The sequence below is a fragment of the Aedes albopictus genome, chromosome 2 (assembly GCF_035046485.1).
Source record: "Aedes albopictus strain Foshan chromosome 2, AalbF5, whole genome shotgun sequence".
NCBI lineage: Eukaryota > Metazoa > Arthropoda > Insecta > Diptera > Culicidae > Aedes > Aedes albopictus.
Window position 1 is genome coordinate 417,637,420 of NC_085137.1, and position 23,734 is coordinate 417,661,153.

At 37.6% G+C, this 23,734-nt stretch overlaps 1 protein-coding gene across 2 annotated transcripts in view; it reads right to left on the reverse strand.

Annotated features, from left to right (window-relative positions):
- The window catches only part of LOC134288495 (uncharacterized), a 674,651-nt gene that overhangs the window by 192,300 nt on the left and 458,617 nt on the right, over window positions 1-23,734 (reverse strand). For both annotated transcript variants that reach the window (XM_062853534.1, XM_062853533.1), the window contains exons 2-3: window positions 6,656-8,112; window positions 6,044-6,593 (exon numbers count right to left, since the gene is read on the reverse strand). In XM_062853534.1, coding sequence (XP_062709518.1) covers window positions 6,044-6,593; window positions 6,656-7,730 — 1,625 coding nt within the window. In that variant the 5' untranslated portion in view covers window positions 7,731-8,112. The remainder of the gene's footprint in view (window positions 1-6,043; window positions 6,594-6,655; window positions 8,113-23,734) is intronic.

Below are 23,734 nucleotides of genomic sequence, written 5' to 3' on the forward strand. Positions count from 1 at the left end.
TTTTTTTCATAATTTCCTGGCATTTTTGGGAGTTTCTTCAAGATTCCAAGAATACTATCAGCAATTCCCCAAGAAGTGTCTATATGATTAGTTTTACTAGCATCCCCTCCAGAAATTTCATTGAGAATTTCTCCAGGCGTTCCTATGGATTTTTTTTTTCAATTCTTTCAGGAGCTTTTTTTTTCATTTTTTTCCCTAAAAATATTTGGGAATTGTTTAAGGATTTTATTTGGAAATTCCTTCAGGAGTTTATTTTAGAACTCCTCCAAAAAATCCTCAGGCATTACTCCAGGAGCACCTTTAGGAATTTACGAAGAAGTGCCTTTATAAATTGTTCTAGTAGTTCCTCCACGGATTCCTCGAGCAGTTCCTTAATTTTGTTTTTTTTTTTAATTTACTGGCATTTCCCTAGGAGTTCTTTGATTAGAACAAATGCAGAAATGTCTTCATAATTTCCTCGTTATGTTCCTTTTATTTCTTTACAAAAAATCTTCAAAGAGTTTCTTGTATTTTTTTGTAAAAATTTCATCGGTTAATTCTTCCAAGATTTTATTTGAAAATTTCTTCCATAGCTCCTTTTAGAATTTTCTTCGACATGTTTTTGTATTACTCCAGAAATATTTTCGGGAATTCTGGTGCCTCTATGAATCACTCTAGGAGTTCCTTCACAAAGTTCCTCAATGAGTTTCTGGAATTGGTTTTTTAAATAATTTTCTTCGAAAATGCTTCCAGGAGTTCCGTTGGAAGTTCCAGAAATTGAATTGGGAATTCCTAGATTTGTTGCACCATTGATTTTTTTTTCCTTTCATTTTTTTTTCAAAAAATCCTTTAGGAATTCCTGTTTTTCCCTAAAAATGTATTCAAGATTTCTTCTAGAATTTTAATTGTAAATTCCTTCAGGAAATGATTTAAGATTCCTCTAGGAAATTCTCGGGAATTGCCAGAAGCATTTTCAGAAAATTTCAGAAATTGTCCTTTATTGTACCTTTATTGTACCTTAATTGTACCTTTATTTAATAGCTGTAGTTCTTTCCAGAATTCCTCAAGAAGTTTCTTTTTTTTTCTTTGATTTTTTTTCCACGAGTTCTTCAGAAATTTCACCACCAATCCTTTTATTGGCAATTTCTCTAGTAGCTCCATTGGAAATTTCTTCAGGGGTGCTATCGGGAATTTTTCAAAAAGCTTCATAAGATTTTTCTCTAGGATTTCCTTCGGGAATTCCTCCGAAAATATTTCCAAAATTTCATTAGCGGTTCTCTCCAGAATTCAAATAGGATTGCTTTAAGAATTTCATTCAAAAATTCCTTCGAGAAAAGTTCTTTCAACAGTTGTCCTAGGAGTTGCTTGAAGATTTTTTCAAGTAGTTCTTGCGAAACATCCGTATTTGTATTAATAAAACAGCCTAACATTAAAATTTATCAAATTTAAGATAAAAAAAAAATCTTCCATATTCCTCTAGCAGTTTCTTTTATTTTTTTCCTTTTAATCCTCATAAATTGTCCCAGGAGTTCTTTCGGGATTTTCCCCAGTGTGTTCATGAACCGCTCTAGCAGTTCCTTCACGAATTCTTCAACAAGTTTCTCAAATTTGTTTTTTCTTTCAACATTTTCTTCGGGAAATCATTTAGTTTTTTTTAGGGAATTTGTTCAAAAGTCCCTTTGAGAATTCTTCATGGAATTTCTTCTGGAACACAACTAGGAAAACTCTTTATGAATTCTCCCAGGAAATCCTTGAGAATTATTCAAGAAGTTCTTGGATTATTTTCAAAAGGGTTCCTTTGACAATCTCAATAGAAGTTCGGAAATTCTTTGAGGATATTATTTTGAACATTCTTCAGGTATTTCTGTCGATTTTTTTCCAGGAAGTTGGAAGTTTTGTCGGGAATTCTTGCAGGAGTCTGTTAGGGGATTCTTCCAGGGATTGAGAATCTTCCTGGATTTTCTTCAGAACTTCCTTCGGGAAGTGCGAAAATTCTTTCAGAAGTGTTGAGAAGTCACTTCTAATATACATTCATGAGTTTTTTCTAGGATTTTCTTCAGGATTTTTTGTAGGAGTTCTTTTCAGTATTTCTCCGGGAGTAACATAAGGATTTACTGCAGGAGTTTTTCCGAGAATTCATGAATACGTATTAGAAGTGACTTCTAAATGAACTACTGGTAGAATTTCCCATCGATGTTCTGGAACTATCTCCAAACGGGCTCTTGCAAGAATTTCCGAAGAAACTCCCATAATAAATTCTCAAACAATGCCTGTTTAAATTCCCATTGCAGCTACTGTACAAATTTTCTAATGAACTCATGGAGGAATACCCGAAGAAACTCCTGGGGGATTACTGAACGAACTTCTGAGTTCCTTCAAATATACCTACCTGAATAAATGGGGGCTTAAAGAATTCCTCCAGGAATGGAGAGACATTTTTCCAAAAATTTCGTTGAGACATCTTACAATTATTTCGAGAATTCCTTTAGGAATTCATTCGCATTCTTTTGCCGGAAAATCCTTATAATTTCTTCCAAGCAATCCAGAGAAGGATAGGAGTTCACGACTTTTTTTTCAATTTTTACTTCCCAAAATCGGAAATTTTTACAGGAATTATCGGAAGTTCCTCCTGTTATTTTTTGGGAAGTTTTCAATGAATTTACTGAAGCAACTCCTGAAATATTTTCTGAGGAAATTACACTTGAAGAAATTCCTGATAGAGATCCCAGATAAATTCTTGCAGGTTGCAGAATTCTAGAAGGAACTTCTAGAAAATTCTCCCCTGGATTCTATTCCTCTGATTTTTTTTCAGAAGTTTTATGAGAAGTGACTTCTAATGTAATTTTGTTGGAATTCCTTTCGAAAATTCTCCAGAAGATTCATCAGGAATAACTGCAAGAGTTTTTTTTTCAGGAATTCATGAATATACATTAGAAGAGACTTCCAAATGAACTACTGGGAGAATTCTCGCAAAAAAATAATATCGAAAGAAATCCTGAAGGGACTCAAGGGAAAATTCGCCGAAGATTTTCTGGAAGAGTCCTCTAACGAACTACTGCATGATTTCCCAAAGAAACTTCCAGAATAAATGCTTTAACCATGTCTGAAGGAATTTCCACTGGAGCTACTGTACAAATTTTCTAAGAAACTCCTGGAGGAATACCTGAAGAAACTCTCTAGAACTCATCAATAAACTCTTCCATTCCATTCTTCCATTCTTCAATAAAATTCTCAAAACTCTTCTAGATTTTCAAATTTCGTTTTTCAGGAATCAGGATTTTCTTACAGGAGTTCCATCGGGAACTCTTCCAAGAGTTTTTTTTAGGATTTTTCTCAGGAATTTCCCAAAGGAATTCCTGGAGAATTTTCTTTGGAAACTGAGGAATTCTCGAAGAACCTCCATAGGCAAAACTTCCGATGAAACTCTTGGAGGAATTCCAGAAGGAACTTCTCCAAGAATTTCTACTTGAGGGATCTCTAATGGAACTCTTGCAGCAATCACCAATTGAATTCCTGGAGCAGTTATCGAAGAATCTTCTGAAGGAATTTCCTAATGAAGCTCTGGTATAATTCCTCATTGAGCTCCTGGATTAATTTCCAAAAAAAAAAAACTCCTGGAGAAATTGCCAATGGATCTTGTTCAGGCATTCCTGGAAAGAATCACCTAGGAAGTCCTGGATGATTTCTATATGAAATTCGAGGATGAAAGGAACTCTTACAGGATTTTTAGGACTAGCCAAAGCAACTCCAGAAGAGTTTTCTGAATGAAATCCTGGAGTATTAATGAAGAAGCTCTTGGGAGAAATTCTCGATTGAACTCCATAAAGAAGTGCCTGTTAAATTCCTGCAGGAGTTTTCGATGTAACACCTGAAGGACTTCCCGATGAAATTTCTAGTGAATTTCAGCTCTTGGAGAGTTTGTTAATAGAATTTCTGCGGAATTCTCGGAAAAAACTTCTGTAGAAACTCCCGAAGTAAATCTCGGAGAAGAATTCTCGATACAACTCCTGAAGGCTTTACAGATTGAGCTTTTGCAAGAATCCGCTAAGAAGTGCCTTCAGGGATCATCTAAATAACTACTCTAGAAGTGGCTATTTTTTTTTCCAAAAAAAAAATGGTTGTGAAATCTCCCATTTCCTTCCGGGGTTTCCTCCAGGAGAGGTTTCTTCGTTTTTTTTTCGGAAAACTCGTAAGAGTTCATTCAAGAAATCCACTCCACAGGTATTCTTTCAGAAGTTTCTTTGGAAATGTGTTAGGACTTATCTCAAGAATTTCTTTAATTTTTATTCCTCGAATTTAGGTATTTTTTCCAGAAGTTCTACCGGGAATTAAAGGAAATGCCGGAGTAATTACCGGAGAAATTCTTTAATATATCTTCTATAAACTTCTGGACAATTTTTAGAAAAAAACCCTCGAGGAATTTAAAAAAAAAAAAAAACACCCGGAGTAGTTACTTAAGAAACTCCTAGAAAACTTGGAAAAGTTCTTCCCGAAGGAATTCTTAGAAAAATTGATGAAGGAATGTTATGGACATTTCTAAAAGAAATCGTGGAATATTCTTGAAAGCTATCCCAAAAAAATCCTGGCAAAGTTACAGTTGAAACTCCTGGAAGAATTCCCGAAGGAACTCCTAACGGAATTTCCTATGGAACTCCATTGAGGATTCCCAATGGAACTCCTTGAGGAATTTTAAATGAAACTTCTGAAGCAATGCCTAGTGAACCTCTTGTAGCAATTACCAATTGAATTCCTAGGGAATTTCCCAAAAAAATCCAGAGAGAATTCCTGATTGATATACTGGAGAAATCCCCGATACAACTCTGGAAGAATTTTCAACGAAATTCCTGAAGGAATCGCCTATGGAACTTCTGAAGGAATCAACAATATAACTCCTGGTAAGATTCTCATAGAAACTACTGGATGAATACCATATGAAACTCTTGGAAGAATTCCCAAAGGAACTCCTGGAGAATTTTTAATTAAGTTTCAGATCCAAATTCAGAGGGGTTTTTGAACAAATTCCTGGAGAAATTTTTGAAGTAACCCTCGATGAAATTCTTGATGAAATGTCTGGCTGGATGTTTCCCAAAGTAACTCCTGCAGTTATTTCCGATGAAACTCATGGGGTACCCGAAAAAAATTACTAGACAACTTTCAAAGAAACTCCTGCAGAACATAAGACGCTCTTTTCGGGAATTTGGCCATTTGTACCTTCGGCTATGTATTATTTCGGGCAACTGTCAAATCTGTTTTTAAAACAATTCAATTGGTAGTTTCCAGTGGTTTACATTTGGAACATTGAATCAAAATAAACTAAGCTGTGCGATACAAAACCAATATGCAAAAAAAGAACTTAAAATGACATGAAAATGTGAACCAAACGCAAGAGATTGAAGTGGTCATTGGTGGTGTATCAATTTCAAAGAAAGTGAAACAATCCAGTCCGCTTTGTAGTGCTGCATGTTACACATATTCAGTGCATTTGTAGCACACTGTACGACCAGTTTTGGACGCATGTCACATTCAGTGTGTGTGCATTTGGAACGAACAGTAGTTCTTGTGAAGTATGTTGGTCGACACCGAGTTTACTTGGGTTCGATTCTGTCTGTTGTGACTGTCGATGTTTTTTTTGGGTTGGTGGCTGTTGGTGGCGCGCACTTACACACACATACGGTCTGCGAAAGATTGGTTGCTGAAAAAAGAGAATCAGTTGCAAAAGTTTGGTTTCGTGTTCTGTTGGCCGAAATTGAAGCTTTTAGGTTCAATTTTAGTTAGCGGATACTTATTCTGTTAAACAGCTAGAACGTACACGAAGAAGATCTTGAGTTAGATTCAGGCATAAAAAAATGTTGGATCAAAATCGACATCTAGAGACAGCAAGAGACATCAATAGAAAGTAGGCATGAGCAGACAAAATGGTGTGTGTGAGATGCATGGATGCATGACGACAAGGGTGACGACGAATGAAATTATGCATGTGTTGGTGAGATGGCGTTTTGATGAGGAATACAGCAAGCAGTCACAAAAGCTTCGATCGTGTTATCGGGAATTCGAAATCACTTACCTGGATCGCCGAATCTTGTAGTCACCGGTGACGATTCCCGGTCGAAGCGAAGCTCCTCGTTGTTGAGTTCTACGGTAGGACGAAGCGTGCGCTTCGTCACCGCTGTAGCTAGAGCTAGACGAACTTCGGCTGGAGGTTCGCATGTAGCCTTCGTCATAGCGTCTTTCCAGAGTGCTACTTCGGGAACCGGAACTCTGTCGGGAAACCAACGATGACTGCGAGCTGTTCATGTCGCCTTTGGTGCGGGGTTTGCTGCGGTCGTCTGGAGTTCGGGATCGTTTCTCCGGGGTGAGCGATCGTTGCTTCTTCAGATTTCGTATGCTACCGTAGTCTTCGTTGTCGAATAGTCGCTCCGGAGTTAACGAACGCTGCGGTTTTAGGGCACTGTGGGCGGTAAGAGTGTTCCCAGAACCAGAGCTGCCGAACAGTCCGGCACGGCCTTTGATCTGGTTCATGTACGAGGTGGACGACTTGTAGCTGAGTGCCAGCGAGGATGATTGGTCGTCGCTCACGTTTTCTTCTTCGTCTTCGACGCCGTCGTTCGAGTAATCTAAAGAATCAAAAGAAAACAAAGTTAGTTCAAGAAATCTCAAAACTCGTCCGGAAACCTACCGGATCGGGCACCGCTATCACAGGAATTGAGTCGGGCGTTGCCGCCGACCGAATCGGATCGGAATCCGTACGACGGCAGTCCGGGAGTCGAGTTGGCCTTGGTGGTGAACTGTGACCGTCGAGAGCGCTGGCCTGCGGCGCCCATTACCACGCTGGAAGACATCATCTGGGAGTCGAACGATTTGTTCTTGTCGCCAAATCGTTTCAGAGATTCGTAACCGGAGCTGGTCACACTGCTACCGGGGATGGACTTCGGGAAGATCGGAGACTTATCGCTGGATATGAGTTGCGGGTTGGAGGTGGGTTTCTCCTTTTTCGTCAGGTAATTGGGGGAATTTCCGGTAAGGGTGGAGAAGGCCGGAGTAGGTGATTTGTTCCGTCGAATGAAGGGTTGATCCGTGGTTTTGGGCATGGGGGATATGAGGCTGGTGTCGAAATCGAAACTTTTCGAGAAGTTACCTAGGTAGGACTGGTTCTGGGGACGTTGCTGGGACGTGGCTATAGGAGTGGTGTACCGTCGGTTGTCGTATTCGAAGCTTCTCGAGAAGACCATGCCTTTGGGATTCCGGTTTTCGTTGTCTACCACGGAGAGGAATATCCGCGTACCGGGTTTGATGTCACTAAGGCGGGTCTTTTGCGTTGAGTCTTGGAAGGCAGGTGGTGGTGACAAAATCGGAGTCACTGGAGGCGGCGAATTGTCCGCCAAGTTCCGTTTGATTGGAAGACATATTGGACGGCCTCCGGACGAGAGCTGGGGATCGATTTTTAAGATTGTCACATTGTCCTGTCGTTGAACCTTCTGAACCTGACTCCTTCGAGCTTCGTTTCGGTTGATCAGATCTTCCAGCTTGCTTCCCTTTCCATACCGGTTTTCATTGTATTCGATGTATTTCCGAGACGTTCTTGGGCCAGCCAGCTCCGGTTGGAACGACTTTGCCCGAACGCTTCGGTCTCCCGGGTATTGCGGTGGCTGGCTGACCTGCACCCAGCCGGACTTGTTGAGGAATATTTCATTCTTTTTCAGGTTCTCACCGAAAAGGTAAGTCGGTTTGTCGTTCGAGTTGCGGTAGTGCATTTCCTGTTCAGCTGAATTCGCTTTCGAAGGGCTGAGAATTGCAGTATGTTCGCTGCTGTTCGATCGTTTCACTAGTGCTGGAGAGACCTGGGCATCGTCTCCGGCCGTGTCGTTACCGTCGGTTGCCGTCAGGAAACTATTGTCCGACGAGGTTGGATCCTGCTTTACGGGGATCTCCGGCAGTGGAAAATCAATGATATCACATTCATCGTTGGTCACTGGCGGTTTACTGTCGGAGGTTTCGTTGGTCCGAGCGCCTTGGTGATGGCTTGCGCCGGAGGTGTTCACAGCTTCGTCGGATCTCTGTGGGCTGGGTGTGGCTTCACTGGGTTTGTTGTACGACTGGGGAGTAGCTGAGGGTGGTGAAACGGTTTTGTCTTGCCTGAAAGTATAGGGAAATGAAAATATTATTAGAAGTGTAATCTCGTGGTATTATATGGTCAAATGTTTCACAGGAAACAAAATTATTGTTGATTGATATAGAATTATATGTTTCATAACATGTTTTAATTTACATCTTCTGTGACCGAATTCTGTCGTACAATTTCTTCGAAGAGAAGAAATTTTCTTCTATTGCTCACCAACAAGAACATTTTCTTTTCTTCGAAGAAAATATGCACTGGAATGCGCCTAATGGTCTAGTCATTTTTTAATTTTAATGAAGTATCTTTTTTAGCACCCAAAAATCCCAAACATTACACAAATTTATTGATCGGGAACAGGTAATTTGCTGAAAGAAAGAAATCATGACCCAGAGGATTGACAAGCGTAGCAACAGGCTAGCTGCTAGAAACCAGGAGATATCACCCAGAACCTCTAGAAATCAGAAATCAAAAGTTACCATACAATAAAACAACTTGAAATCAATAAAAAGGATGAAGACAAAAGTTAGAAGCTTGATATTAGAAACAAGCCACCAAAAGCTAGAAACAAGAAGGGGGACAACTGTCTTGAAACTATGGTACGTTATCTAGCCAAAGCAAAACGAAAATGGGGAATATGCCGCAATAGATTAAAAGAATGGTCGCAATGATGATAATACCAAACACGGAATTAAGAAAAAGAAGGTTAGAGACCAGAATCAATAAGTTAGGACGCTAGATGCAAGATAAGAAGCAAGAAACTAGACATCGGATGCTTCAAACCGAAAACCAACCAAAATCAAGCTAAAAACTTCAGAAAGTAAAAGACAGTAGTTCTAAACAAAAATATAAGTTTAAAAGCAAAATTTTTTTTTGTCTGTATTAACGAGATTTAGCCCTAGGCTAGCTTAACATTACTCTCACCTTGTGGAGAGTCACACCCAAGTAACATTCGGATGGCCAATTAGTCTTGTAGAAGTTTAGAGAACCGTCATAAAACCTTAAACCTTTTATTTTGATTTTATAATAGTTCTATGAACCTCGTTTAGGCTATTTGACTCTAAAATGTTACCTGGGCATTCACAGGTCTGTCACGACTTTGGGATTCGTGTGCGACCTACACTTTATTCGGCAAAGTTTTAGAGAAAACCACAAGGCAAAAGTAGTCCATACATCATTTTTTGATTGCACGCTTCTAAGCTGAGAAAATAGCAAGTGAGTGTAACTCTCTGCAAGTGAGTGTTCCCCCTGAATACCAGAAACAAGAAATCAGGAGCTAGAAATTAGAAATCAGAAGATAAAACCTAGAATTTTGAAACCACACTCTAGAAGTCAAAAAATAGAAGCTAAAAGCTAGAAACCAAAAGCCGGAAGCTCAAAACATGTGATTAGGTAATAGAAAAAAGTGTAAGAGCAGGCTTTCTGCTTGCCAGCTTGAAGCCAAAAGCCAGAACTTAGAAACCAGGAATCAAAACTATGAATCCAGAAGCCAAAAACTAAAAACAACAAACTTGACAAAAATTACTCTGCTCGTTACTGTTTCGTGCTGGGGAATGAAACCCAAAATTACTCAAGGTTGTACCGAGAGCAATAGTGAAGGAATTAAAAAAAAGATGGAGCACGATTCCACTGTTTAAAACCAATGTTTGTATTGGATACTAGGGGTGTTCAGTTTTGAAGGGTCAAATTATAGGTTGTATATCCACAGGTATTCGAAATTGCACTAAAGATTCTTATAGCTTTTAAAAAATCACAAAATAGAGTCTGGATCTATTTGGGAAGGGGAACCTATTTTGGGCACTTGGGGCCAATTTTGATCTTATTGATTATATAATTGGAACACGGTGAGATACGTACAGTGGCTTGCCTTGTGAAAAAAAAATCAAGTCAACTGGTTAACAGTTGACAGATCTGTAAAAAAATGGAAATTGGTCTTTTCTCAAAATTTCGAAAACATCTCAGCCATTTTTTGTTTGGGGATTTCGGTAAATCTTTGTTAACTTCATCAGTGATTATTTAGGAAACTTCTTCGGTGATTCATCTGAAAATTGCTGCGATAATCACATTCAGATTTTCATCGGAAATCACTTTAAAAATTTATCAGAATTTTTTTTTGGAAAATTCGTTGAAAATTGTGAAAACTTCATCAAGCTTCTCTTCAATAATTTCTTTGGAAAATTCCTTCAGCAATTGCTATGCCTGCTTGGCAAGTTCTTTGGAAATTTCTCGCAAAACAGTTTTGAGAATTTCTTCTGCTATTCTAACAACATATTATTTGTGAGTAGGATTTTTTTTTATGAATACCTGTGGTAATTTCTGCACCACTCCTTTGGAATCTTCTTCTACCATTCTCATGGGAATTGATTCGATAATTCTCTTCGAAATTTCTACAAAGTGCTTTCGGTAACTCGTCTAGAATTTTATTTCTAATTCCTTCGATAATCCATTTAGTTTCTATTTAACTTCTATGAAAACTTTATCGGGAACTGATTTGGCCAAGTCTGCTGGCAATGCTTTCAAAATATGTTTACGCAGCTAGTTATTTTAACCTGTAACCTCAACTGCTGTACATGAGGTAATGGGTTTTTACCAAAATTCTTTGAATAATAACCAAATTTCGGTAAAGTTTTATCGTATAACTGTCAAACTCTAACGAGGTTCGGTAAAAGTCGCTAACTTTTCCGATTTTTTCCTGGAAAACAATTTAACGGTTTAGATTTCGGTAAAGTATTACCGAAGCCGATGATATTTTCTAAGTTTGTATGAATTCTTTTGCCAATTCGTTAAAAAGTTTCTTTGGCATATTTTTTTGGAAATTTTTTCATTTGAAATAGGGTACGAGTTCCATCAGTAATCTCACGCTCCCATATTCATCCCATTCGAAAACAAGCGATTACGGCACCGATTGATTCCGTTCATTTTGGTTTCATGTGTGCTCACTTGAAAAATATAAAAAAAATAAGAAATAAAACAAACATCGCTCCAGTTCTTTGTATTTAGTAGAATGAAAATGGGAACCACATGGTTAATAAGGGAACCAATACCCCACTTGTGAACATTTTGCAAGCTGATTTTTTGGTAATATCTTCGCAAATTACTTAGTCTATTGGCTATTTCATAAGCAATTTTTATTTTTTGAAATTTGTTTCAGTAACTTCGTCTTGAAAATCCTTCGGCGATTCTTTTGGAAAATGGCAATTCCTACCGCAGTTTTATTGCAAATTCCTTCAGCCATTCCGATTGGGAACTTACGAGTTTCTAAAGATATTGTCCGAGAAAGCTCCAATAGAAATAACCGAGGGAATAAACAAAGATTACTAAAAGAATTCCTGAGGAATATGTTGAATTTTCAACCTTAAGACTCAAGAGAAGTTGCCGAAAACGTTTCTTTGGGAATGTTTGAATAAAACTGATAAGGAATCATCGAAGGGTTTTCTAAAGAAATTGCCTGATGAATTGTTATAAATTCTTCATCCGAAGTAGTTTTATATGAATTTTCGATTAAAATGCAAAATTAGAATTTTTAATAAACAAAAAAGACGAAAAAATATCACAGGATATAACAAAGGAATTACCAAAGAAATTTTCAAAGAAATTGCTGAACAAAAGTCAATTGAGCTACCGTAGTTAGGGGAAAGATTATAACGTTTTAAACTTAAAACAATAAGTAAAAATATACCATCATTTGTCTTAAGCATTATTCAATGATTAGTTTGCAAGTTTAATGGCTCATTTGATTCATATTTCTTTGTCTTATATTATTATTTTTTCTTTCACTATGTGCTAACTGATCTTGAAACACATTTTTAAACGTTCAGTAAAGTAATCGCTATTTCCATTTTCGGAATCAAAACTGCTTAAATCATTTACATTTATGCATGGAAGAGAATTTTGTGAAAATATTTTAATCTTGATTGGTCGGTTTTTGAAGTTTTGAGCTGTTGGAAATTCAGATATAAAATAGCTATTTACGCAACAAGTTACAAAATGATGTTTTGTTTCAGCACGAAATGCATATCTATCCAACGAAATTGACCGGGATGGATAAATACGATGAGTGCTGAAAATTGAGTTTTGCAGCGAGTTGCATTTTTCTTTCTATCACAAAAAAAAATCTGTTCGATAACAATATTTTTAGATGACATACTTCTGCAGAACATGCTTGGAAAAAGAATCATATCTTATCAACTCCACTTAATAAGCATATCATTCGTACATACATAAACAAACATGATCTAAGAAATAATGTTGACAAAAGAAAAAAAAAATTTTTTTCGGCACTTTTCTTTTAGTGAACAAAAGTTGGTCATTTTAATGATGTTATGTTATTGAAAAGTTGACGTTTTGAAAACGTAATCTCAAAACTAAAATTCAGCATTCACCTATCATGCTACTTCACTGGCTGATCTATTTAACCCCGAAAGCAGAATTATTGCTTTTTTTTTAATTTTGAATAGTATTAGTACATACAAATAATCAACATAGTTGCCTGGTGAAGTTAAATGTCATGCTTATTCGAAAGTATAAAATTAGATATGTGTTCAAAAATTTGACAACAAAAATTGTGAAAAGCGATCAATATCACTCACAATTGCGAGACGGATGAAATTATAAAAAAAATCACCAAAGCGACATTCAAAAACAAAAATACAAAGAAACCGTCGAAAATATTTCTAAATACATTTTCCTTAAGAGACTAACACATTTCAGTACAATTATAGAAAAAAAAAAAAAAACATTTGCTAAATTGTAAAACAAATTACCAAAGGAATTCTCAAAGACATCGTTAAATGAATTTTAAAGATATTGCCGCAGAAATATTTTAAGTTCACAATAGAAAATGCCGAATAAAATTTAATAAAAATAACGAAGGAATTCACGATTGTCTAATTGATTGTTCAACCTAATTCCAAACGAAATTTTGATAGCAAATTTCAAAGACAGTACTAAACGAGAAATCAACGAAATTGCCGAAGAAATTTTAAAAGAAATCCTATCAAAAATTGCCGTTCACATACCATGGAAATTTCTAAAAGAATTCTCAAAATAATCGTCGATGTGAATTCTCAAAAAAAATATGAATGCAATTCTTGGAATTGACTACGATTTATAGGCTATATATGCAGTATGCCATGGACAAGCGGGAGATCACCAAAATTCACTGAATGAAGATGCTATTAGTCGCAAGAAGCTATTTGATTTGTGTGTTTTTGCCAAAGCCTATAAGCTGGAAACTAAAAACCAGCAACTAGAAGATAGAAGCAAGCAACCAGAACGTTAAAAGCTAGAAGCCAGACACAAGAAGCTACAAGCCAGAAGAAGTAAAAATCCATAAATTTTAAAGAAGATTATGGAAAACTAGATGCTAAGGCTAGATGTTAGAAACCAGAATTTGAGGGCTAGAAATAATAACCTTAAATATAGTGGCTATTTAGAAGTCAGATGTTAAATAAGTTTGAAAGTTGGATGCCAAAACTAAAAACTTGGAACCAGAAACCGAAACCACAAATAAGCTAAAAACTAGATATGTATCGGAAACCAAAAGAAAGAAATTAGAAATCATAAGATAGAAGACAAGCCAGATTCTTGAAGTAGGAGTCTAAAAGCTAGTGCCCAGAAACCAAAAGTTCCAAAGAGTGATTGCTCTGACTTTCATAAGCTGTCAGTACACAGGGTCAAATATTTTCCAAAAAGAAAGCAATCGTTTGACTCGATTGAATTTTTTATTAGTGTCAAACTGATGTTGTTTCTCGAGTTCTTTCCTAGTCAAACAAATTGAGATTCGCATTATGAGGAGAAATCCACGTGCTCCGATGGGAATTTATCCGACGACTCCCAATTTGCTAGACGAAATTTGCAGGGGACAGTTCCATCCGAAGCAGATTTCGATTACGTAAAGGAACAAACTATGTGCATAAGTTGAATCCAGTTCAGGGAACGGAGATGCTCAAGTGGCTCCGTAACTTGGAGGAAAAAAGCGCCCCTGTATCGAATTGGGAGTCGTGGGTTCCATTCCCACCGGAGTACGTGGATTTCTTTTCATAATTCAAATTTGTTATTCAAATGCGTGTTTCTGTTGCATGTATTAATGTGAGAGCAATCAAATGTTGTAGTTTTTATTTGCCTTGTTAGCATAAGTAAAAATTCAAAAGTTCCACGCCAACCCCTAGTAGTTGTAAGAAAAAAATGCTAGAGGCTAGAGGTTCGACACTAGAAGCCAGAAACATGCTAAATACTAGAAATCTGAAATTCCGAAATCAAAAGCAAGTCATTAGAAGTCATAAGCTCGAAGACAGAAGCCTGAAACCAGGCAGCTATAAACTATTAATGAAGCCAGAAGTAAAACAAAGAAACAAGAAGCTAGATATTGGAACCCATAAGTCAGAAGTTAGAAATCAGAAGTTAAAAGTGAGAAGCAAAAGCCTAGAATTCAGACACAAGTGGGTAAAAGCCAGAAGCTTGCACAACAAGCTGCAAACTATAAATAAATTAAAAAGCTAGAATACATAACCAAAAAGTAGAAATGTAGAAGTCACAAACAATAAACCAGCAGTTAGACAAGGAAACCAGGAGCTAGAAATTAGATACCAGATGCTGGAAGCCAGAAGCTAGAAGCTAAAAGCTTGAAACGCAAAACAAGAAGTTTAAAGCGGGATTCGAACAGCGTAGACGTGGAAGCCAAGAGCTTGAAGCCTAGTTATTATTGTTACCAATAATTAGAGGACAGATGCTACAAACCAGAAGTAAGAAGCACGAAATCAATAACATGAAGCTTGAGATCCAACAAATAGGGGGTAGAAATTATAATCCAGAAGCTTGAAGCCAAAACATAGACGATAGAAGCTAATAGCTATAAACCAGAAGCTAGAAACCAAAAGTTAGAAGGTAGGAATGAGAAGCTAGAAACAAAAAGTTAGGAGATAAAAGTAGACAGCTAGAAATCAAACAATGAAAGTTAGTCTAGATGAAAGAAATATGAAACCAGAAACTTGAAACTGGTTAGAAGTTAGAAGCCAGCTGCTAGAAGTTTCAGGATTCTAGAAACGTAAAGAGAGAATCCAGAAGCTTGAAGCTCAAAACTAAAATTCAGAAACTGAGAGCAAAACTCTAGGAGCCTGAAGCCAGAATCTGGAAAACAGTTGATAGTAGAAAGCCGATCGAACACGCTACTTTTTTTTTAGATGTAGCTAAAACCTGAAAGATATAGTCGAGGCGGTAAACGCACGGGTATTCAGCATGACCGGGTTCGATTCCCGGTCGGTCCAGGAACTTTTCGTAAAGGAAATTTCCTTGACTTCCTTGGGCATAGAGTATCTTCGTGTCTGCCACACGATATACACATGCAAAATGGTCATTGGCAGAGGAAGCTCTCAGTTAATAACTGTGGGAGTGCTCATAGAACACTAAGCTGAGAAGCAGGCATTGTCCCAGTGAGGACGTTACGCCAAGAAGAAGAGAGAGGAGAGGAGGAAAACCTGAAAGACTTAAATTTCAGCCCGGCAGTGTTCTTCAAAAAATCAGTCATCAAATTAAATATTTATCTTGCCTGTAGAATCCAGATTGCTCAATTTGCTCCATCATAGACATAACTCAAATAAAGGTTCCCCCAACCACAAAATTGGACCAAACCTTGATTGGAGCTGACGACGACGCCGGAATCGCAAAACTATAAAGTCAAACCACTTTACAGATGCTATCGCTTTGATTGCCAGCCAACCACCAAGGTTCCATCTCGAAGGCGCCGGGCCTCGAATGTCCTGTATACCTATGGCTTAGGTTTTGCTGTTGCAACGTTCAAGCCGAGGAAAACCTCTCAATTTGGAATGGAAATTCTCACCCTCCTCAAAGCGATGCGATGGTGGCGGCCACAGAGACGAACTCACGTGGCGATAAGAAGCTTGCGGTTTATTTTTATTGGTTTGATTTCGGCGCGGTCCCATGTCACACAGGTCGTCCGGAGGACGTTATTGAAAATTGGCTAACCTTACGGTATGTAGAGGAGGCCCGGCCGATCTTAAAGTGCCTCCACGCGGACCGAGCTTTAAGACCGCGAAAGTCTTTATGCATATTTGATGGCAGGGTCGTGCAGAGCGAGAATGTAGCATAATTTATTGCACGGATGATAGGGAATTTGCCGTGATTGTTATGTGTACACATAAGCAAGGAATCGTAAAACGATGAGAACGCAATTTATGAATGTAAACATGTTCAAATAAATCATCTGTCTTTTTAGGTTTTTGCCTGAATGGTTTATGACGTCTTTTATCAAATGTGGAGTCAAAGAAGCCTCAGCAACCAAGAGCTCCACGAAATGATAGCATGGCTTCAGATCTTAGTTACCCAAAACATTAATCTACTTTTTATTGAAATGTAATAAAATATATAAAACATATACAAAAAGTAAGAAAGCCCAGAGAACGGAAAATATGAAAAAAAAAACAAATACAAAAGGAAAATTAAACTATAATTTAAAAGGCACAATCAAACAAGAAATATAAACAAAACAAAAAATGAAGAATCCAAACAGATTGACTTCATAAAGAACAGTAAAAATATATGAAAAGATAACTGATATTGGAGTCTTTCAACCAATGCACAGACAAAACTTCCTATTCAAATTTCATCAACTCATCGTAAATCTCTGTTCATTCATTCTACATACTCAACCAGCTTACATCCAACTTAAAATTCAAATCTTCAAAGACCATTTCCCTCATCACCGGGAATCACGAAATACTATAAACATTTCTCCTTCACTTCGTCAGCCCATCGCTTTCAATACATAATTCCGGTTCATCGTATTCATGTTGTTCATGGTCCCTCCCGACGTTAAATCCGACGACATCGGCAACCGTATCTCCCAAACTGTAACTGCGATGGTGGTAGGTAACACCAGGCAGGAAGGATGGGAATCGCTTGAGAATGGAATATTCCATCCATCACTGAAGAAGCTGGATGGGCAAAAAAAAATCCTCGGTCCAAGTTTTATTCAAATACACAGGATGCCGTCGTCTGTCAGTGGAATAGTCACCGCACGGCTGCTACTTCGAAGCATACGTCTTTTGGCAGTTGATTCGGGAACGGATTGGATGGAAATCCGTTGCCATATGGCGGGGAATGCTGGTCCACAAGGAGGCGGTGGGCGGAGCGTTGATGTTCGAAATACCAGGAAGGATGCCTCCAGGAGATACGGAACTGTACGTACATGGACTTTTTTTGTATCGAGTTTCTTTTTCATGAGAATTTAAGGGACACAATAGTCATCAACCACTTGAGTATTTTGTAAATTATATTTATTATAGCTACCTACGGACAGAGCCGTAGCGTAGTTCCATTGCACACTTGGCAAGCATCCACGATAGGTGGACATTGTTATTTTGCAAAAGTTTATAGTTATTTTTTTTTTGGTGATTCGAAGAAACCAGTACCTCCCCATTATTTTATATATTTTTTACAGTGTTTTTCATTCGAGTTTTCCTTTAGGAATTTCAATGAGCCGCCCGAAAAAAATATTTTCTCTAATACATGTATAACTACAAACACATTTTATATTGAAAAAAAAAACTCACTGAGTCAAGCATATTAATTAGAAATGACATTTAAAGAACGATGCATGAATTTCTTCAAGAATCTTACAGTGTTTTGTTTTTTTTTCTTATCTGTTTTTTTTTATTTTAGCCACTTGACCTAATTTACAGCTCTTTTGTCCACTTGGGCACTACGTGAGCGATTCCAATTGGACGCTGCACTTGCACTTTATACATCGCCTAAATGTTTTCTATTGTAATTCTACTATATCGAACTAATGCCCTTGTGCTGCTTCCACTTTTCTACCCTGTCCACGGTAGAATGATGAGCACGATGATGTTGTTGTTTAGCTGTTGTTTCTTTTCCAGATCAATGAATCACCATTATGAGTTGCTTTTCGCCGATATCCATATTTCCAGGTTCGTTGGAGCTAAAAGCTCCGTAGAGGGTCAGTGTCAGCCGCTCTCGGGAGGAAAAGCAACTGACGAAAAATTGCAAGTGCCGGGACTGGGATCGAACCCATGACCATCCGCTTAGTGAACGTGTAGCCACTGCGCTACGGGCCCCGACATTTCTGGATTTTTTAAAGACAATTTCCGTCTTCGACCTTGCGGCTTCTACAGACTGAACAATACTAACATTTGACAACGGACAACACATATAACACCCAGAGGCCCCGTGGAGAACTTTCCGTTTGACGAAAAGTTTTCCCCGACTGGAGCGGGAATCCTGGATGAATCACGAGAAGTTTCTACAAACATTTCTACATGAGTTTTTGTTGCAATTTGTGGAAGAGTTCCTGCTGGAATTACTGAATGAAATAATGGAGTAATCTCTGGAGGAACTCCTGCAGGAATATCTGGTGCATATGAAAATCCGGGAAATATTTTGGCAAGAATAACCATTGGAATTCGTGAAGTTGTTCTTGCATGAACTCCTGGAGTAGTTTGTAAAGAAATGCCTGAAGGAATGCTTGTAAAAATTTAAGGAGAACCACTGGAAGAATTTTTGAAAGAATACATGGAAGATTTTTTTAAGGAATCTCTGAAAAAGTTTCTTAAAAAAACCTCATGAAGGTTTTTAAAAAAAATGCCTATAAGGTTTTATGAAGAAATCCCTGGAGAAAATTCTGAAGGAATACATGCTTTTAAAAGAGTCCTTTGGAGAAATTTTGTATAAAATCAAAAGCAGGATTACCAGCGGAAATTTCTGAAGGAATTCCAAATTTAAGATTTTAGGAGGAATTTATGAGGAAATTCTTGAAAAATTTTTCAGTGAATGAATGTTTTGGATCAATTTATGGATCAATCTCTAGTAAACATGGAACAACGTCGGAAGGAATCAATGGAAAATATTCTAAGCGATATGAGCTTCTTCTTCTATATAAAGGGATCTATGGAAATAGAAGGCTGATTAAAAGAACTTTGGTCAAATTTCTAAGGAAATCTATAGACAATTTTTTTGGAAATCTGGAAGATTTTTTCAAATAATTCTTAGAGGTATTTCTGAAGGAATTCTCCCTGGTTGTATTTCTCGCGGAACCTCTGCAGAATTTTTATAGGTACCTATGGCGGAATATCTGAGAAAATCTATTGAAGAACTAGAAAAACTTAGAAAATTAGAAGACACAGAATGTTGTGGATGAAATTGTGAAAAAAAAAATCGCATTCTGGTGAGACTCGATCCCACGTTAGACCCGTTAGACCGGCGCTTTAAACAACTAATCCACAGAACAGGTAACGGTTTCTGCGGAACAGAAAGCCAAACTGACTCCAAGCCCACACCATGAACACTCTTTTTTTCATAATTCCATCTCTCATTCGGCTTAGATCCAAAACGCTCGCTGTTGTGCCTTTGAATTATACAAGAAAGAGCGAATTGTTTTTATAGTACTGAAACATACCCACTACCCAGCCAACACACGATCGCTTATGTTGTTGAATAGGATGCAAAAGTGGAGGCGATAAGTGTACACTTTACACGCGGTTAACTGGGAGCATGTACGCATATGACCTCCACTTTAGCATCTTATTCTACATCATATACGACTTTGTGTTAGTTGATTACTCTCACTCTCCCGCATACCTAGGCACCGAACCTTATGTGTTGCCGGTGTCTAAATATTTAGTATGCGTCGAGAGCTCGGTTCGGTCGCACGCTCAAACGACCAACTGCGCCATTGAAACATAACTAGGGTATACATGTCTATGTTGCCCTTTACAGGGTTGTAATGAATTTCAAGTTTTTCCCGCTATGTTACTCGTACTAGCAAATTGGTCAAGGGCAACATAGACATGTATAGTCTATTGAAGAGTTTTTAAGGTATCCTTAAAGATATTTTTTCAGGAATCTCCATAAAAATTTCTGAAGGAAACTTTGGAAAATTTCTGAAGAAATTATTTGTTTTCGTGGAGAAATCCTGGAAAAAATGTGAAATAGAGAGGGTCCCCAATTGGCCTAGTGGTTAAGGTTATTAATCGCCAATCCGGAGACGGCGGGTTCGATTCCCGTTTCAATCGAGAAAACTTCTCGACTCCCTGGGCATAGTTTATCATTGCACTTGCCTCACAATATACAAATTTATGCAATGGCAGGCAAAGAAAGCCCTTCAATCAATAACTGTGGAAGTGCTCGAAGAACACTAAGTTGAAGCGAGGCAGGCCCATTCCCAGTGGGGACATAGAGCCACAAAGAAGAAGAAGAAGTATTGAGAAATAGAGGTATCCTTGAAAAAATAAAATTTACAAATTTATCACTAAACGATTTTTTGAAAGAATACCTGCCGAAATTTCTTAAGGAAACTGTGTCAAATAAAATCCTTGGAGAAATATCAGGAGGAATCCTTGTGACTAATTTCAGAATACATTCCTAAATAACTTCCTGAAAATCTAACGGAATAAAGGACACATTTAAATGAATGCGGAGAAAATTCTCGGAAGCAACCTCAAGACATTCTTCAGTGAGAATGTTTAGGATATTTAAGAAAGAATATTTCATTGGCATTTGCTTTGCTCATTTAAAGCTAAAATAGTTATTTAAAAATAAAATAGTAGATTGAGTCTCAGGTAACATTATGGAAAATATTCAAAATAAATTTGAAGGGTTTGAATTTTTGAAAATATAGAAGAACTAAAAAAATTATCCTTCAAAAATTCCTATTGTGTTATTCAAGCCAATCTTCTTAGGTTTCTTTCAGAAAATCTTCCGAGGATTTCTCCAGAGATCCCTCCAGAAAATCCTCCTGGCCTTCCTCCAAAAACTCCATCTGGGATTCCTCAAGCAATTCCTGAGTTTTTCAGAAGTTTCTCCTAGGACTCCTACAGAAGTTCTAACTAAAGCATTGTCCAGTTAGAATCCGGACGCAAAGGATAATTTATTGTGACGCTCTCAATGATCATATTCATATTTTTTTTACAGCAGTCTGATCATAAACAAGTCCTCTATTGATGGTGAAAATTTCATCGATTTTCTTGCTACGAGTGAAAAGTTATTTCAGATTGAAGATAAGTGAAGGAAAAAAATATTGCATAAACACGCTGAAAATTAAGCGTGGTCAGGTACGACAGTCGCGAAAAATGATAATGTCTCCATAACCATTATGTGTGATGTGCACAGATGTTGTTAACCATGCCATGAGGAAGTGCCCAAGGAAGATTGAAGTTTATGTTCATGGATAAATCTGCTTGGAATTCCAAGATTTGCCAGGAAGTTCGAGCTCTGGACATCGTTTTCTCACATCACGATTCTGACACCAAATGTGTACAAAGATGATAACCTCAGGAATCGCGTGCTGCTTTTCAAAAATGCACACAAGGGATCTGTAGAGGTTTGAGCTAATTTGGTGAGCTATCACGACAGCCTGAGATGTGTAGTGGTGTCATCACTGTTGGATAGTGTTTATGAACGAAAAAACACTCAAATTTCGCTTTTTCGGAATTCACTAAATAGTCCTTAATTTCGCAAGAAGAGAAATATTTGGCAAAGTTTCTTTGGAATCCTGATCAGATTGGTAGAGGGTCTCAGGACATTACAGAGATGACCTGATTGTTAAACAAATCCGCCGAAGGGGTTGATGTTAAAATTTACTACCATTGTGCAGATTTTTAAGGTAGTAATCACGGAAAAAATGAGAAAATGTATTAAAAATTAAATTAAATAATTTTAATGATATTTTTCCATGAACATGACTACAGTAAATTATCTTTGTTTTGAGGGCTTCACCTTTTCTGTTTGTTATTCCACCTCTGATTGATTATCTGCGTCCGGATTCTAACTGGACAATGCTTTATTATACCATCAGGAATCCTTGTAGGGATTCCTCTAGAGATTTCTCTTTGCTTAAGGACAGACTTATTAGAATCCCAAAATGGCCGCCACAATGGCCGTCTCTGGCACCTACTCATGATTTTGAGCGCACAAATCTCTTCGTAAACAGAACCAGCACACCTGATCTTCTTATTTTAAGCTTATTACAAGTGAACAAGAACAGAATAATAAAATGCATTGTTGTTTGCAACTTGCTTCTTCAGATTTGTGCGTCTGAAGTTCTGATGGACTGTTTAAGCGGTATTTAAAGACATTTGTCCTTAGGGTTCATTCAAATATTACGTAACGCAAAATTTGACAATTTTTGACCCCCTCCCTCCCCCACGTAACAACTTTTGTATGGGAAATTTTGAAATTTTGTATGAAGCGTAACACAGTGCTAGAGCCCCTCCCTCCCCCATCAGCGTTACGTAATATTTGAACGAACCCTTAATTGCGAGCAATTTTCTTGGGATTCTTTTTGAAATTCATTTGGTAATTCTTCAACAGACTTGTCCAAGGACTCTTCCGGGAATTCCTCCAGAGATTTTATCAAGGGTGTCCTCCATAAATTTCTCATGAGATTCTTCCAGGAGCTTTTCATATCTCCTGGAATTCCTCAACCAATACCTTTTCCGGTTCTTCCAGCATTTTTTTTTTCCAAGGATTCCTCTAGATATTCTTACATTAATACCTCCAGGACTGATTCTAGGAATTCCTTTAGGGATTCTTCCAAGGCAATGTTCCTGAGATACGCTCAGAAAGTCCTTCAGTGATTCATCCAGGACTTCCTTCAGAGATTTTGCCCAGGGATTTCTACAAAAATGCTTCACGAGATTTCTCCAGGAGCTGCTATTGACCTAGTTCCAGAAATTCCAGCTGGGATTCCTCAATGAATTCTTCCTGCGGTTCTTCCAGCATTTCTTGCTAGGATTCCAAGAAGATATATCCAGAGTTTCCCCCTGAAATTCCCCATGAACTTCTTTTGGCCTTCTTTCAGAAATTCCAGCAGAAATTCCTCAAGCAATTGCTCCTGCGCTGTTCTTCCAGCAGTCCATCCTTATATTTCGGGTGGTTTCCTCAATATAAAAAAAAGTCGTGAAAGATTATTTTCTGTTGATCTTCTATTGGCTCTATCGAGAAATTTAGGGTTTGCTACATTGAACATACAATTGTTTTCAACGACGTGTTTCATTAATGCTGTTTTCGCTTAGTCTTAAGATTTCTTTGTGTACATGTCATTGCTATGGGTTAATTTGGTGTAATCCAAAGCAAATAAATTAAAAATATGAAAAAATCATACAATAACAGTAGGCTAGGTAAAATTGCACACCGATCAATCATCCAGCCGAAACCCTCATATAGTTCTAATTTATAATTCTCCAGAAATTCTAACTGTGGTGCCTCCATGAAGGGGTTTTCTTATTCCTTCAACGACTTGTCCATGTATTCCTCCAGAACGTCTCTAGTCCAGGGTTTTCTTCCGATATTCCTTCAGGGATCTCTCCAGCTTTTTTCAATGAAATTTTCTTCGAATTCCTACATGAGTTTCTGATAAGGTTTCTTTAGAAGTTTTTGTAGATATTATTGCAGCAATTCCCCCTATTATTGCTCTAGAAGTTCCTACTATAACACATCCAAGATTTTTTCTAGGGATTTCATTCAGGAATTATACAATGAAAGCCTCCTAGGGTTCTTTCAGTAGTTCCTCCATTGATTCTTTCAGGAATCACGAATTCATATTGGCCTTCTTCAAGGAATTCCAGCTGGGATTTCATAAACTAAACATATTCCTGATGTAATTCTACC